Source organism: Leucoraja erinacea, chromosome 14 (genome assembly GCF_028641065.1).
Source record: "Leucoraja erinacea ecotype New England chromosome 14, Leri_hhj_1, whole genome shotgun sequence".
Taxonomy (NCBI): domain Eukaryota; kingdom Metazoa; phylum Chordata; class Chondrichthyes; order Rajiformes; family Rajidae; genus Leucoraja; species Leucoraja erinaceus.
Genome location: NC_073390.1, coordinates 52,433,204 through 52,450,120, shown reverse-complemented (window position 1 = coordinate 52,450,120; position 16,917 = coordinate 52,433,204). Strand labels below are relative to the sequence as shown.

The 16,917-nt window shown below is 42.6% G+C and overlaps 1 protein-coding gene across 1 annotated transcript in view; it reads left to right on the top strand.

Annotated features, from left to right (window-relative positions):
• Positions 1-16,917, top strand: part of pik3cb (phosphatidylinositol-4,5-bisphosphate 3-kinase, catalytic subunit beta) — a 279,273-nt gene that overhangs the window by 255,210 nt on the left and 7,146 nt on the right. The window contains exons 18-21 of the mRNA XM_055646420.1: positions 2,868-2,946; positions 7,033-7,200; positions 12,207-12,330; positions 15,864-16,009. Of these exons, the coding sequence (XP_055502395.1) occupies positions 2,868-2,946; positions 7,033-7,200; positions 12,207-12,330; positions 15,864-16,009 (517 nt within the window). The remainder of the gene's footprint in view (positions 1-2,867; positions 2,947-7,032; positions 7,201-12,206; positions 12,331-15,863; positions 16,010-16,917) is intronic.

The window sequence follows — 16,917 nt, the reverse complement described above, 5'->3', positions numbered from 1 at the left end:
AATAGAGGGCAGTTCTTGTTATAATGACACATTTATTAATAGTTTGCCAGTGTACTGGGCACTGGGATTAGCGCAACTCCACACAGGGATGTGCCACACTAATATTGAACAAGGAATTAGAACAGTTAAGTCAATAAACATCAATCAAATGCAGTGAAATGTGGTTCTCAAGCAACTATGATATTATGTATCTTGTATCTCTGAAATGTACGAACATATTTTTTTTTTTTTTTTTTGTTTTTCTTTCCTTTCTTTTCTTCCTCTACTTCATCTATCTCTTTAGTTCTATCTAGTTTTAAAAAAAATGAAGAAAAAGGCAAAAAGTATTGGAGACAATGTAATAATAACTGACAATATTATCAATTTAAAAATGTAAGACAGTAATGATGTAATAGATTATGTACCTATCTCCAATAAAAAATATTTTCAAAAAAAAAAAAAAATATGTATCTTGTAAGATGGTGAACAAGTTGACACAAGTAACCGTAAATGATCAAATTTTGCGTAAAAGGCGGTGCTGGAGTGACTCAACGGGTCAGTACTCGATGTAGAAACAAGGGATTGTAGATACTGGTTTACACAAAAGGACAAAATGCTGGAGTAACTCAGCAGGTCAGACAGCATCTGTGGAGAACACGGGACGTTTCTGCTCAAGGCCCACTAGCGTGAGCTAAGGGTGTAAACTAGTTATCAATTTGCTAATCTGTCCACATTTATATTAAAAATCCGGGTTTTCTGCAGATTTTGTTACATAAGGTAGTAGATAACTTGGTCCAGAACCAGGGGGGGGGTCACAGTTTAAGAATAAGATGGTAGGCCATTTAGGACTGAGATGAGGTTTTTTTTCACCCAGAGTGTGTAATTCTCTGCCACCCAAGGCAGTGTGGGGGCAATTCACTGGATGTTTTCAAGAGATAGTTAGATTCAGCTCTTAGGGCTAAAGGAATCAAGGGATATGGGGGTAAAATCAGAAATGAGATACTGATTTTAGATGATCAGCCATGATCATATTGAATGGCGGTGCTGGCTCGAAGGTCCGAATGGCCTCCTGCTGCACCTGTGATGTTATTTCACATATTCTATGAGAGGGACATTTTTCTTATTGGAAAGGAGCAAATATTTCCCTAATCTTAGTCCCTGGTTGTTATTGAATTTTGTGAGTGTTGAATTTGTGAGCATTCATGTGGACAGATTACTTGTTCTGGCAGTACAATAGTGAACACCTGCCCAATCTACCCTTATTGAGGAGCAGAAACGTGTATTCGGAATGACAGACATACATTGCTTCTTGCAAAGACTCTGCCTTCATTTCCCCTCAGTTAACAAAGGATCAATGGCTAATGGTTTTCAACTCATTTTGCTTACTCTACAATTGATTGAAGATATAAAATCAAGCCTTCAAGTGTAGTACTTCTTGCAAGTGGAATCTGCTGCCTGTTTTGCTAAAAACTACCTTTGGCAGTATCCCAGCTTTCACTTCTGAAGTCTGACAGACCATCCATAATGTTTACAAACAGTCTGATTCAGTCATGAATATTTCCAAAGGACTGGTTCATTAAAGTCGAGACATCCACCTCCAATAGAAAAATACGTACACCCTCCATGGCATTTAAAGTAAATGAATTTGACCAGCTTGATGTTCAACAAGCTAAATCCATATCAACGCATATTCCGCTACCCAACAATATGAACAGTGAATTCTCCAATTGTAGGTAAACAGCCTCCATTCCTTTTTCCTCCCTCTCTTCAATGTGACCCACCTGTGTGTACACCACTTCTCCCCTAACCCACCCCACTCCCCCATCCCCTTCTACTTTGTATCTCTTCCTCTCTTTGCATTTCCCTCTTCTTATCCTACACCCTATAGTCTCCATATCTGGTAGACACAAAAAGCTGGCGTAACTCAGAGCGGGACAGGCAGCATCTCTGGAGAGAAGGAATGGGTGAGACCCTTCTTCAGACTCTTGCTGAAGCTTTTGTGTCGATCTTCGGGTTAAACCAGCATATAACCATATAACAATTACAGCACGGAAACAGGCCGTCTCGGCCCTACAAGTCCGTGCCGAACAACTTTTTTCCCTTAGTCCCACCTGCCTGCACTCATACCATAACCCTCCATTCTCTTCTCATCCATATGCCTATCCAATTTATTTTTAAATGATACCAACGAACCTGCCGCCACCACTTCCACTGGAAGCTCATTCCACACCGCTACCACTCTCTGAGTAAAGAAGTTCCCCCTCATGTTACCCCTAAACTTCTGTCCCTTAATTCTGAAGGCATCTGCAGTTCCATCCTACACATGTCTCCTTATCTGTATCTTCTGTTAGTCCACATGACAGTCAAATCTCCTCACCTATATCACTAGCCAGGCCTGTTTTTTCCAGCTTCCTCCCCTCTACTACAATCAATCTGAAGAAGGAGCCCCACCTCCAGTTTAAATTCCATTTGGAATATTTTGGAGGACCAAGAAGCCAAGAAGACCCAAAACGTCAACTATCCAGATCCTGCAGAAATGCTGCCTGACCCACTGAGTTACTCCAGCACAAAGTGTTTTTGTTTTGTAAACCAGCATCTGCAGTTCTCTGTATCTTCATTATTCAGTATTTTTGACACAATTCCTTCTGTAATCACCTAACAGTTTTAGATTTGCCTGCCATTATTAATGGAGCATATCCAGACAAAGAAAAATACAAGAAGTACTGATTTATAATAAAGATATTATATTTCATTAAACCATCGCTTTAAAACAATTTGAAATTAAAAATCTACCGTGGCGTGCTCATGGCATTATAGTCTTATTGTGCTTACAAAGTGTTGTAATCTACAGATGTACAGTAAGTTTTCACATTACTTTTTGCTCTCAGATCTTCGACAGGACATGCTGGCTCTGCAAATTCTGCACTTGATGGACTTGCTGTGGAAAGAGGCAGGCTTGGACCTCAGGTAGGCCTCCCACAGTTCACTTCCTTCAGCTGCCTTTCAACTGGCACGAGTTTACAAACCAGACTGTGACAGTGTGTGCGTGAACGTTTTCACTTATTCCATCTGAAAATTTGAAGCACATGGAAAAGAAAGCACCGAGCGGAAAAAGGAGACAGATTAGGCCTCGAGGCATAGTTAGCTTAGAAGAGTGCATATGGGTTCATTATGTGGGACCTTCGTCTTAACTTTGATGTGTTCACGGAGTTGGAGCATGCTTTTTCTTGAAGATGATGTTACAGCCAGTACACTTTGGTGCATTCTTCCAGAATTTAGTTCATCCACAACAAAGCAATCTTGATTTAAGGTTTTTTGTGAGTAATTGGGATCATTTAAAAAGCAGTGGAATAACTATTTAAAAGTCAAATCACCCATGGCATGGTGCACTTTGGCTCTGTATCGTGTTTGTGGTCTGAAGTGTAGGCTTTTGAGACAAAGAAGAATGGGTCTGTTTAGTGCAAAAGGCACTTTTGGATGCAGCTAGTGCTATAAATTTCAGTCATCGAACGTAATAGCATCAGTAAATCATTTTAAAACATGGCTCAAGGAAGGAAAAGGACATCTTATTGCCAAGAATTGCTTGTAGATCTGTCAGTCATTTGTACCAAATCTACAGAATTTCAGCAATGAGATTGTTGATTAAAAGGGGCAGGATGAGAAGGACTACATACACCCTGAGGACATGTCCTCAACTTGACTCCCTGTCAAGCTGCCTTTCCAACCAGGATGTTTTTCTCCCCTTGCGGTGACCCCATTGACCCCTGGGTCTGGGGAGCCTTTCATCGCAGTTTGCGTTCAGAGGGGAAGTGGTTGGAGGTGTGCCCAGCAGAGTTATAAGCAGGGCACGTTAAAATGCTCTGGCTTGATGCCAACCGACCCTTTGAACCTCTTGCACACATGGGCTTCAATTGTTATTCTATGATGAGATGAGCTTCCCACTTTCAATAAGGCAGACATTAATTGGGCACAATAGTGTTATTGCCTTCCTTATCGCTCCCCTAATCTTCCACAACTAAGATTATTTCTGGAATAAAAATAAAACATAACATTTATAAAATGTAATAAAATGCATTGTCTTTAATAATTATTTATTTTACTCGAGCACTGTTTAATTCCTGACAAATATTGTAGAATAAATAGGTAGACAAAAATGCTGGAGGAACTCAGCGGGTGCGGCAGCATCTATGGAGCGAAGGAAATAGGCAACGTTTCTGGCCGAAACCCTTCTTCAGATTATTTTCCAAACTAGTCAGTGTAGTGGGGGGGAAATCAAGGGAGTGTGAATGAACTGCAGATGCTGGTTTAAACCGAAGATAGACAGAAAATGCTGGAGTAACTCAGTGGGACAGGCAGCATCTCTGGAGAGAAGGAATTGGGTCTGAAAAAGGGTCTCAACTCAAAACGTTGCCCATTCCTTCTCTCCAGAGATGCTGCCTGTCCTGCTGAGTTACTCCAGCATTTTGTGTCTATCTTTGTCCTATTTTAAATAGTTTAAACTGGAATTATTTACTGCAAACTGGGCAGCCAATTGGTCTTTATAAATGCAAAAATATGAAAATGCCACATAAGACAGGCTCGGAGGTTTTAAAGCACCTATGTTGGCTATTGATAACCCAGCTTACATTCAGACACCAGCAATGAATTTGTTTAAGAAGGAAATGCAGATGCTGGAAAATTGAAGGTAGACAAAAATGCTGGAGAAACTCAGCGGGTGCAGCAGCATCTATGGAGCGAAGGAATAGGCAACGTTTCGGGTTGAAGAAGGGTTTTGACCCGAAACGCTGCCTTTTTCCTTCGCTCCCTAGATGCTGCCTCACCCGCTGAGTTTCTCCAGCATTTTTGTCTACCAGCAATGTATTGGGTTTCTGAACAGGCGCATGGAACTTGTGAAAACATGAGCGTGTTCAAGAAGGAACTGCAGATGCTGGAAAATCGAAGGTACACAAAATTGCTGGAGAAACTCAGCGGGTGCAGCAGCATCTATGGAGCGAAGGAAATAGGCGACGTTTCGGGCCGAAAGAAGGGTTTCGGCCCGAAACGCTGCCTATTTCCATCGCTCCCTAGATGCTGCTGCACCCGCTGTGTTTCTCCAGCAATTTTGTGTACCAGCAGATAAAGGTTATCAGTGCTGGCCAAAATAGGTATTTGGTACTCTGGGTTTTAATTGTATTTTGCTCTAAACTGAGAGAAGCCACAGAAGTATTTCTGTTCCAGGGGAAAATAGATAAACTCCTCAGCATCTGGAATCTGTAGACGTTTTTGGCTTTGGAGAGGATGTTAAATTCTGAATGAGGGCTGCCCGCGAGACAATGCAGCGCCATCTGTTGATCTTTTGTGGAAATCTACCAAAAGTTCCAAATGTAGCCAAATTCCAGAGAGAAAAATTCTTTGGGGTTTTTATTTATGAGAGTTTTCCATCAGAGTTTATGCAGTAAAAGCAAACCGAGAAGAACTTGCCCGTGAAAATGACCTGGTAATACAAAGGATGTTTTGTCCTTAAAGCAGAGCTTCATCAACAGCCTTTTAAGAAGGAACTGCAGATGCAGTAAAATCGAAGGTAGACAAAAAAGCTGGAGAAACTCAGCGGGTGCAGCAGCATCTATGGAGCGAAGGAAATAGGCAACGTTTCGGGACAAAACCCAAGGAAATAGGCAACGTTTCGGGACGAAACCCAAGGAAATAGGCAACGTTTCGGGACGAAAATTTCTTTTTTTTAGGCAACTTCATTTTAATTTAAATAAAAAAAACAAAATGCAAGAGAATAAAATGCAACAGAATTTTGTGAACGAAACCTCAAGGAAATAAAGCAATTAACGTTTCGGGTTCCAAATCTTCAAGTCTGGCATCATTGGTTCATGAAGTTTCGGGTATCGAAAGTTCTAAATTGGAAAAGGCAACGTTGTCATCATCCCAAACTTCCCAGAAGGGCAAATCCAAACCTGACAACCTTTCGGCCGGGAACTCCTCGAAGGTTTCCTCGGCCCAGCAAACCCAGGTCTACGGCCTTCTTGTCCTTGACGCGGCAAAGACAAGCAGCTCCAACACTGAGTTTCTCCAGCATTTTTGTGTACCTTCATCATCAGTCCTTGCTTACAAAATCCCACCTTCAGTTCAGATGTTGTTTCCGCACTACTGTTTGTTGAAAGATGGCATTTGAAAACAACTATTAAACAGCCTCTCTTCGTCAGTTCTTTGTGTCATTCTCACAGCACAGTGGCGCAGCTAGTAGATCCACTGTCCTCGCGGCTCCAGGCACCCAGGTTCAATCTTGACCTCGGGGTGCTCCATATGTATAGAGTTTACATATTTCTCCCTCATGGGTTTCCTCTATTGGTATTCCGGTTTCCTTCCACACCCCAAAGATGTGCAGGTTGGTTAATGGATTAATTGACCACTGTAAAATGCTCAGCATGCTTGGCTGAGTGGTGAAATTTGTGGAGTGTCGATGAGAATGTGGGAAGAATTCTTTTTTTTTTTTTTTTTTTTTTCAAGTCAAGTCAAGTCAAGTCAAGTTTATTTGTCACATACACATACGAGATGTGCAGTGAAATGAAAGTGGCAATGCTCGCGAACTTTTGTGCAAAAGACAAACAACAAAACAACCAAACAAATTATAAACACAATCATAACACACATATTCTTTTACATAATAAATAATGGAAGGAAAAACGTTCTGTAGAGTTAGTCCCTGGTGAGATAGGAGTTTACAGTCCGAATTGCCTCTGGGAAGAAACTCCTTCTCAACCTCTCCGTTCTCACCGCATGGCAACGGAGGCGTTTGCCTGACCATAGCAGCTGGAACAGTCCGTTGCAGGGGTGGAAGGGGTCTCCCATGATTTTGTTTGCTCTGGAGTTGCACCTCCTGTTGTATAGTTCTTGTAGGATTCTACAAGGATTCTACAAGATCAAGTAGGATTCTTGTAGGATTAGCATAAATGGGAGCTTGATGATTGGCATGGCCTGGGTGGGACAAAGAGTCAGTTTCCGTTCTCGATGACCACAAAAATAAAATTGCCCTCTCTTCATCATCAATGTGTTTCTTTTTTTCAGAGTTCTGCCCTATGGCTGCCTTGCAACGGGAGATAAATCTGGCATTATTCAGGTGGTTTCTGCTTCAGAAACAATAGCCAATATACAACTGAACAACAGTAATGTTGCTGCTACTGCTGCCTTCAACAAGGATGCTTTGCTGAACTGGATCAAAGAGAAGAATTCTCCGTAAGTTTTCACTCGGGGGAGAGATAAGTCTTTGCCTTCCATCACAGCGAGGAGGAGATGCGCTGTGATGGATGTCTGTGTAAATTGTGTTGTGTCTTGGGTCTTTTTTTTCTTGTGTGTAGGACTGCAGAAACAACATTTCATTTGAGCCTCTATGAGGTTCAAGTGACAAATAAATTGTATTGTATTGTATTCCTTGTTGCTGTGGCCAGTGAGCCGTTAGATTATTAACGACATCATCATTGGCATTGACATTGTGGGCTGTAGAGCCTGTTCCTGTGGTGTGCTGTTTTATGTTATATCATTTGTCTATGTGCATTATTCAATACCTGCTCACTTTTTTGCTTTAGTTTACTTCTTTTTCTCCCTGCAAAACGTCCTTACTGAACATCCACTAACGTCTTTTAAGAAAGAAATTGTCCCGCGCATCCCCTTTAAACTTTGCCACTCTCACCTTAAAGCTGTGCCCTCTAGTTTTTCCATATTTCCACCTTTGGGCGGGTGGTGGGGGAAAGGGTTCGGACTCTCTACCCTATCTACGCTTCCCAATTTTATATACATCTATCAGATTTCTTCGGCACTACGGACAAAACAATCCAAGCCTGCCCTACCTCTCCTTATAGCTAATGCCCCCCTATATGTGTTTGGCATTCAGGTAAACCTCACCTGCACCCTCTCCAAACCTGCCCCATCCTTCCTGTAATGGGGATCAGAACTGCATGTAATACTCGAAAGTACACAAAATTGCTGGAGAAACTCAGCGGGTGCAGCAGCATCTATGGAGCGAAGAAAATATGGCCTAACCAATGTCTTATGGAGATGTATCATGACTTCCAGACTCTTGTATTCTATACCGTGACAAATGAAGGCTAGTATAGAAACATAGAAAATAGGTGCAGGAGTAGGCCATTCGGCCCTTCGAGCCTGCACCGCCATTCAATATGATCACGGCTGATCATCCAACTCGGTATCCTGTATCTGCCTTCTCTCCATATACCATATGTCTTCAGGGATCCATGAAATTCGTCCCCAAGATCCATCTGTACATCGAACTGTGTTATAACCTGGTCATTGTAACTTACATAAAAGGAGGATGCACCTCCTCGTCAGGCAGCATCTGTGGAAAGAGACGACGGATCCAATGTTTCAAGTCAAAGGAGCACCAGAAATTGCTCTTCGACATGCCTCTTGACCCTGCATCCAGCATGTTCTGTTTTTGTTCAGGATCTCCAGTACCTGCAGTTTGGTTTGGTTTGGTTTTTCATCCATGTAACTTGGCTACACAGTGTTTCAAGTGAACTCTAGCCCTGGCACCTGATACACCATATATATTAGCAATGATTTCAGATAGTCTCGTATTTGAAGATATCTAAAGTATTGCCTACCTTTCAGATGCTATTTCGACTGTATTTCTTGAAATGAGGGAAGAGTTCCCGTCTCGTAAAGATCTCCCAGTTTTTTAATTCCTAATCTTTCCCACTGTGTGAAAGTCTTGTCTAAAATAGACGGCTTAAACAAGGAATTATTGGCAACTGGTGAGAAGAGATACATTTCTCAGTTTAAGGGTTTCCAGATTCGTAGGGTACTATGGACAATCGGGTTTTTCTCATCTACTGTTTTCTTCAAATTTATTGGAGAGAGAAGAATCGTGCCTATATTAAAAGGCGAACAATCTCTTCTCACCATTATTAACCATTTTACATGTTGGCATGTGTTGTCCATCCAATAGATGATGTTTTTAATATTCGTTGCCCAATAATAGTACAAAAAATGTGTACAAAAACCTTGCATTCTGAGCATTAGCGGTGCTGGCTCGAAGGGCCGAATGGCCTCCTCCTGCACCTATTTTCTATGTGTCTATGTTTATGGCAAGCGAAACCCTCATTGCTGCATTCTTCATCTTATCATCTGCTGTCGCTGTTATGTACCACGGCATCTAATGAAGCCGCAGAATTCGGTGAAGGACTTTAATGTGGTTAAGGCTTCGCCTCCACCCAATACATGTGGCTCGAAACTATTGCTAAATAATGGCAGGTTTGCTCTGAGCCAAATCTATTTGGACCAGTGCTACAGTCTTGTGTGCAGTAAACATGCACAAAACTAAATACAAATCATTGACTTTTGAGCCCTTCAGAGAAGACAGTGAGCTGTTGTGAAAATATTTTGGATGATCCCAAGCTTGGTTTGGCTTGGATTTCTGCCTAGGTTTCCAAAGAAATTCTTGCGCATGTCTGGGAAAAATAACTACAGCCATTGGTAGAATTTAGTACCGAATTTTTTGACCAATCTATTAATTTCACCCATGGCGAGTTGTGAGTTTTGATTTTCAGGAATATTTTTCCACAAATAGATGGCGTTTCATGTAGCAATCAAATTGAACATGCGGTTCATGGATAAAGCAGAATAGTTGTTGAAATGTACAGTAAGGTTCCTGCTTTCAACATTTTAACCACTAGTCTCTTATTGTCCAAGTCACTCTATTTTCAAAGAAAGCCACAGAGGTGAATGTCTTGCAATAGGTGATAGGTGCGTGGTGTGGAAATGTAATGACGGAATGTTCCAGGTCTCATAATCTAAAGGCTAGCAACTGTAATAATGACCATAATGCTATTTAGAAACATAGAAACATAGAAAATAGGTGCAGGAGTAGGCCATTCGGCCCTTCGAGCCTGCACCGCCATTCAATATGATCTTGGCTGATCATCCAACTCAGTATCCCGTTCCTGCCTTCTCTCCATACCCCTTGATCCCTTTAACCACAAGGGCCTCATCTAACTGCCTCTTAAATATAGCCAATGAACTGGCCTCAACTACCTTCTGCGGCAGAGAGTTCCAGAGACTCACCACTCTCTGTGTGAAAAATGTTTTTCTCATCTCATCTTAATTGGTGTTAGATATCTAGTTCACTGGTGTCCCCTTGAGAAATAAATCAGTTGTTCATAAATGGGGTGGCACAGTGGTAGAGTTGCTGTCCTACAGCACCAGAGACTGAGGTCTGATCCTGACTATGGGTGTTGATCGTACAGAGTTTGTAAGTTTTCTCCCGGTTTTCTCTGGTTGCTCCGGTTTCCTCCCACACTCCAAAGACGTACAGGTTTGTAGGTTAATCACCTTTGTTAAAATTGTAAATTGTCCCTAGTGTGTGTGGGATAGTGTACGGGCTGATCGCTGGTCAGTGTGGGCGCAGTGGGCCCAAGTCAAGTCAGGTCAAGTCAAGTCAAGTCAAGTTTATTTGTCACATACACATACGAGATGTGCAGTGAAATGAAAGTGGCAATGCTCGCGGACTTTTGTGCAAAGGGCCTGTTTCTGTAAAGTCTGAAGTCAAACAAACAAATTTATCTCTAAAGTCTGAAGTCAAATAGTATATAGTATATAGTATATCTTTATTGTCATTTTCCTGAGTACTCACATACCCAGAGGAAATAAAAAAACGTTGCTCAACCAGTGTCCATTCAGTGTGCAGTAAAAATAAATAGAAATAAAAATACATATATCATGAACAAATTAAACACTCTACTCTCTACTAAACATCAACAGGCGTTCCGATCGGCAGCGGCACGACAGTGGCTCTGCTGCAGTGTGTCCAGGTTGATGGTTGGTGCGCGATACTTTGGCAGGGGGCAAAGTCCGTTTATCAGTCTTATAGCCTGCGGGAAGAAGCTGAGGAGCATCCTGCTGGTTTTGCAGCTAATTCTCCTGTACCTCTTCCCAGATGGCAGGATGGAGAAAATGTGGGGTCTTTGATGATGGAGATGGCTCTGCATCATCAAATAGACAGGCGATTTGAGGAATGTGATTGACTCGGCTTTCTCCAAAACCACCTAGTTTGCCACTCAGCGCTAATGTTTACATCCACTAACTAAACGGCAAAGTTGAATGAACCACCTGGCATTGACGTAGACATCAGGTAAGACTAAGACTAAAGGGCCCGTCCCACGAGCAGGCGACTCCATGCGGCAAGCGCGACCTAACGTGGTCGCTTGAGCCGTACGGCCTCGCGGGGCCGTTCCCACTTCGATCGCTGGAGCCGTATGGAGTTGTGCGGAGCTGGCCCCGACATCGCGCGGGGCTCCGAAAAACTGACCGCGTTCAAATATTCCGCGCGGCAACGGCCTGCCGGCCCGCAGCCACCTCGACGGGCGTGCGCACCATCTTGACGGGCGCGCGCAGCGTCTTGTTGCTGTACACACCGTCTTGACACCGTACGTCAAGCGCGAACTTCCCACGGACATCGCTCGAACTTCATGTCACTCACTCGACCTCCGCTTCTGGTTTGGTCGCGCTTGCCGCATGCAGTCGCATGCTCGTGGGACCGGCCCTTTAGGCCTAATAGTCTTTTCCACAGCTCCTGGAGGTCTGTATGTGGAAAGGAATTGCAGTTGCTGGTATTTACAGAAGTGCTGCAGTTAGTCAATAGCTCAGCGTTATCCTAATCATACACTTGTTCTTTGGACAATGTCACGGGGTTCCTGACCCATTAGTAGACCCAGGTTAGAACACAATAATATACACAATCAGGAAGGAGTGATCCTCCTTGTTGATTCTGGACCCGATGTCTTATGACACCAGGTAAAGTGCAGGAAGGGATATTTGGCCTTCCACAGATTTATCTACAAAATATCAACTAAGGATCGTTATTTTCTGAATATTACTTGGAAGCAATTCTGAGGGCATTGGAGTAGGTGGACTTCCTCAGTTGCCAAGTCCAAAAGGAAGCAACTGATGGGCAGGATTTTCACTAAACAGTGAAAAGAAACAGGAAGAAAAAACATTGCTCTGGTTGATCAAATATTTGCTTGTGTTCACTACAGTATTTGTGAGAATGTGAACATTTACTCTGTCTAAAAAAAATGCCGTCTGGCCAGCTGTGCAGTTCCTACAATTTCATATTTAGTTCTGAATGATAAAACTGTTGACATGCTTATTATCAATAGTTTAAGAGACAAACATTCAATTATTTTTTTTTTTTTTTTTTTTTTCTTCCATGTTGGACTTGACGGCAGGGATGCCTTGGAGCGAGCAATTGAGGAGTTTACGCTGTCGTGTGCGGGCTACTGTGTAGCGACGTATGTACTCGGGATTGGGGACAGACACAGCGACAACATCATGGTCCGTGAAACTGGTCAGGTATGAAGCAATAGAGTTGGTAAAATAGCAGAGCAGCGGCTGGGGATCCAACCAGAATGTAACCTGCCAACCAAGTCTTCCTCTCCTGCAGGGTTGATACCCCGTTTCTCCACCATGCTTCACATAACTACGTTCTGAGGAAGGACATTATTGCATTAGAGGGAGTGCAGAGACGGTTCACCAGACTGATTCCTGGGATGTCAGGACTGTCTTATGAAGAAAGACTGGATAGACTTGGTTTATACTCTCTAGAATTTAGTAGATTGAGAGGGGATCTTATAGAAACTTACAAAATTCTTAAGGGGTTGGACAGGCTAGATGCAGGAAGATTGCTCCCGATGTTAGGAAAGTCCAGGACAAGGGGTCACAGTTTAAGGATAAGGGGGAAATCCTTTAAAACCGAGATGAGAAAAACTATTTTCACACAGAGAGTGGTGAATCTCTGGAACTCTCTGCCACAGAGGGTAGTTGAGGCCAGTTCATTGGCTATATTTAAGAGGGAGTTAGATGTGGCCCTTGTGGCTAAGGGGATCAGGGGGTATGGAGAGAAGGCAGGTACGGGATACTGAGTTGGATGATCAGCCATGATCATATTGAATGGCGGTGTAGGCTCGAAGGGCCGAATGGCCTACTCCTGCACCTAATTTCTATGTTTCTATGTTTCTCTGTTAATATTTAAATCTGGGGCCCCGTCACCTGAGTTTACGCGATCAAGTGGTTATCATTTAAATGTCTCGGTCTAGCAATAACTTTCTGCTGTAAAAATGGCGCATCGCAATTCAGTATAGTTTAGTTTAGAGATATAGCGCAGAAACAGGCCTTCGGCCCACCGAGTCCGCACCAACCAGCGACCCTCCCACACTTACACTAATCCTTCTTGATTAGTACAGGTTTCAGAGGTTATGGGGAGAAGGCAGGAGAATGGGGTTAGGAGGGAGAAATAGATCAGCCATGATTGAATGGCGTAGTGGACTTGATGGGCCAAACGGCCTACATCTACTCCTATCCCTTACGACCTTACACACACCAGGGACAATTCACAGAAGCCAATTACCGCTAATATACTGCTGCCCAACGGTGCTGCCCAATTGTGAAAGCAGAGTATTTGCAAAATACAAATCCAGCAGCAGATTTTAGTAGGAGGAAGATTAACAAAAGCCATCACCCGTTGACGTTTTAAGTATCTCAAGTAATTGTGTTCCATTTTGCTTTGCCATCGCAATGTTGTTGTGGTTCTGCTGAATCCATGCACCCATTAGGTCCTTGCAAACCCACCTGATGTGGGTCAGATTTGAAGTGTTGATCTTCCTTGGCCTTGAGTTGGATGGCAAGACCACCATGGCCATTCGGCTGCGAGTTAAACCTTGTAACGTCCTGATTCCCCCATAGACTTTACCACAAACCCAAGTAATGTTTGTGCAAAACTGTCACTGATTTTAACATTTAAATTTGAAAATTAAGAACATGAAACTCAAAACTAAATTACTTTAGCTTCAAATGACCAACCACTTCTCAAAACTATGCACCCTCATCTGAGAGTATCCCACCACTGAACGCCTCTCAACATTTAGCTTGATATACTCCCTTACAATCTTATGGTTCTATCAAAATCACTCCTTATTCTTCTAAGTCCATATAGTACAATGTATTGCCCTCGTCCCTGCTATTAGCACAGTGACTCTTCTTTGTACAGCCTCCAATCTTACAATATCCTTATTAAAGGAAGCAAATGCTTGGCCACATCAGCACCCTTACAATTCTAACAAGTCAGCAAATATCATATAAATAAGTTTATTGATGTTGTCACACAACCTAAAACAGGATATCTCAACCGGAAATGTCACCCATTCCTTCACTCCAGAGATGCTGCCTGTCCCGTTGACTTACTCCAGCATTTTGTGTCCACCATTATGAATGGTTGCTGATATAACCATATAACCATATAACAATTACAGCACGGAAACAGGCCATCTCGGCCCTACAAATCCGTGCCGAACAACTTTTTTTCCCTTAGTCCCACCTGCCTGCACTCATACCATAACCCTCCATTCCCTTCTCATCCATATGCCTATCCAATTTATTTTTAAATGATACCAACAAACCTGCCTCCACCACCTCCACTGGAAGCTCATTCCACACCGCTACCACTCTCTGAGTAAAGAAGTTCCCCCTCATGTTACCCCTAAACTTCTGTCCCTTAATTCTGAAGTCATGTCCTCTTGTTTGAGCACTGATCACTGTGTCGGCTGTGTATTTCTGCCCATTAATCGTCGGCATGGTCAAGATTTCCTGCAGACGTTTAGTCCAGTGATCTTTGGTCATTGTCAGAAATGAAACTAATGTTCCATCAGTATAGGAGTAAAGAGGTTCTTCTGCAGGTGTACAGGGCTCTGGTGAGACCACATCTGGAGTATTGTGTACAGTTTTGGCCTCCTAATTTGAGGAAGGACATCCTTGTGATTGAGGCAGTGCAGTGTAGGTTCACGAGATTGATACCTGGGATGGCGGGACTGTCATATGAGGAAAGATTGAAAATACTAGGCTTGTATTCACTGGAGTTTAGAAGGATGAGGGGGTATCTTATAGAAGCATATAAGATTATAAAAGGACTGGACAAGCTAGATGCAGGAAAAATGTTCCCAATGTTGGGCGGATCCAGATCCAGGGGCCACAGTCTTAGAATAAAGGGGAGGTCATTTAAGACTGAGGTGAGAAAAAACTTTTTCACCCAGAGAGTTGTGAATTTAAGGAAATCCCTGCCACAGAGGTCAGTGGAGGCCAAGTCACTGGATGGATTTAAGAAAGAGTTAGATAGAGCTCTAGGGGCTAGTGGAGTCAAGGGATATGGGAAGAAGGCAGGCACGGGTTATTGAAAGGGGACGATCAGCCATGATCACAATGAATGGCGGTGCTGGCTCGAAGGGCCGAATGGCCTCCTCCTGCACCTATTTTCTATGTTTCTATGATTATCATAATTTATTATTATTTTAGGTCTGGAACTTGCTGTGACGTTCCTGCACCTATATATATATACACAGAAGTCAAAGGTCAAATTATTATTTTGCAAATGCACTGACTGTGGACCCCAAGAAGTCCAGCAGTGGAACAGAGTGTTTGCGACAATTCCCAGTACTTGATCTGGTTAATCTGCCAACTAATCATTTGGCTTATAAGGCACGGGACAACTCCATTCATTCCACAGGTTGTAGGAGACTCGGGCTAAATGTAGGTGATTTTATAAGTGGTAGTTTTAGTAATGCTTGAACATCAGGGACATTCTGAAACAATCGTTTTCAGCTTTTTCATGGGAAGAGCACATTGTTCCTCCAAAACCTGATGCGAATATTCATGGAAAGCTCTGAAAGCCTGTCGGACTTAGTCGCTTAAAAATGCGCTAATTGTAAGCAAGTTAACAGCAGTGTCTTGGCAAACATACGCAACACACATTTGGGGGTAAGGTTGACTGAACAGTGTCGGAAGCAAGTTTTGTCCCGTAGTTTTGCTAAAGTAATTTTTCTCCACTCTTTTTCAAGCTCTTTCATATAGACTTTGGCCACATCCTTGGCAATTTCAAGTCCAAGTTTGGGATTAAGAGGGAACGTGTGCCTTTCATTCTTACCCACGACTTCATTCATGTCATCCAACAAGGGAAAACTGGAAACACAGAGAAATTTTGCAGGTAAATATTGTTTAAAGGATGTTAACGATAGCAATAGCTACGGGATTTGTTTTAATTTTCTATTCACCATTCTGTCAACCGTTATGTGTTGGCTTCTATTCCCAATATACACAAATATACCTTACTGTTTTAGACACAAAATGCTAGAGTAACTCAGCGGGACAGGCAGCATCTCTGGGGAGAAGGAATAGGTGAGGCTTTGGGTCAAGTCTCGTCTCCTGAAGAACTGTCTGAAGAAGGGTCTCAACACAAAATGTCACCCATTCCTTCTCTCCCGAGATGCTGCCTGTCCCGCTGAGTTACTCCACCATTTTGTGTCTAACTTCAGTTTAAACAAGCATCTGCGGTGTCTTCCTATCTTTTCCTCTTTTGTTATATAGTGTGGAGCTGACAATTCTACTGTGACCAAAAATTGCAGAATGGGCATATCTACTTGTACAACCGAACTAATCTGGTTGTGTTGTAGCTGGAATTGGCCACACAGCAAGTTTTGGTATTTAAGTTCTATAACCAGGTAGTTGAATATTAAGGCTAGACCAATGGTTCCCAACCTTTTTTTGGCCATGCCCCACCTAATCACCTCTAAAATCCTGATGCCCCTCCCCCCCATGTGGTGATATATAATTTTGATAGCATTGATAGATTTTAGTACCTCATTAAGTACAGGAGAAATATTTTTCGACACTAAGTTCTCTCTATGAATAACACAGTGCACAAGAAGCATTTCCGGATTCTCATCATTCATCAATTTTAAGCAGCCATTTTTCTTGCCCATCATAACAGGAGCACCATCAGCTGCACAAGATGTTGTTTTCCATTGGTATATTATTGACATCTAAGTAGTGTTTTAGTTTATTATATATATCAGTGGCGGTAGTGGTGGTCTCTAACGATTTGCAGAATAACAT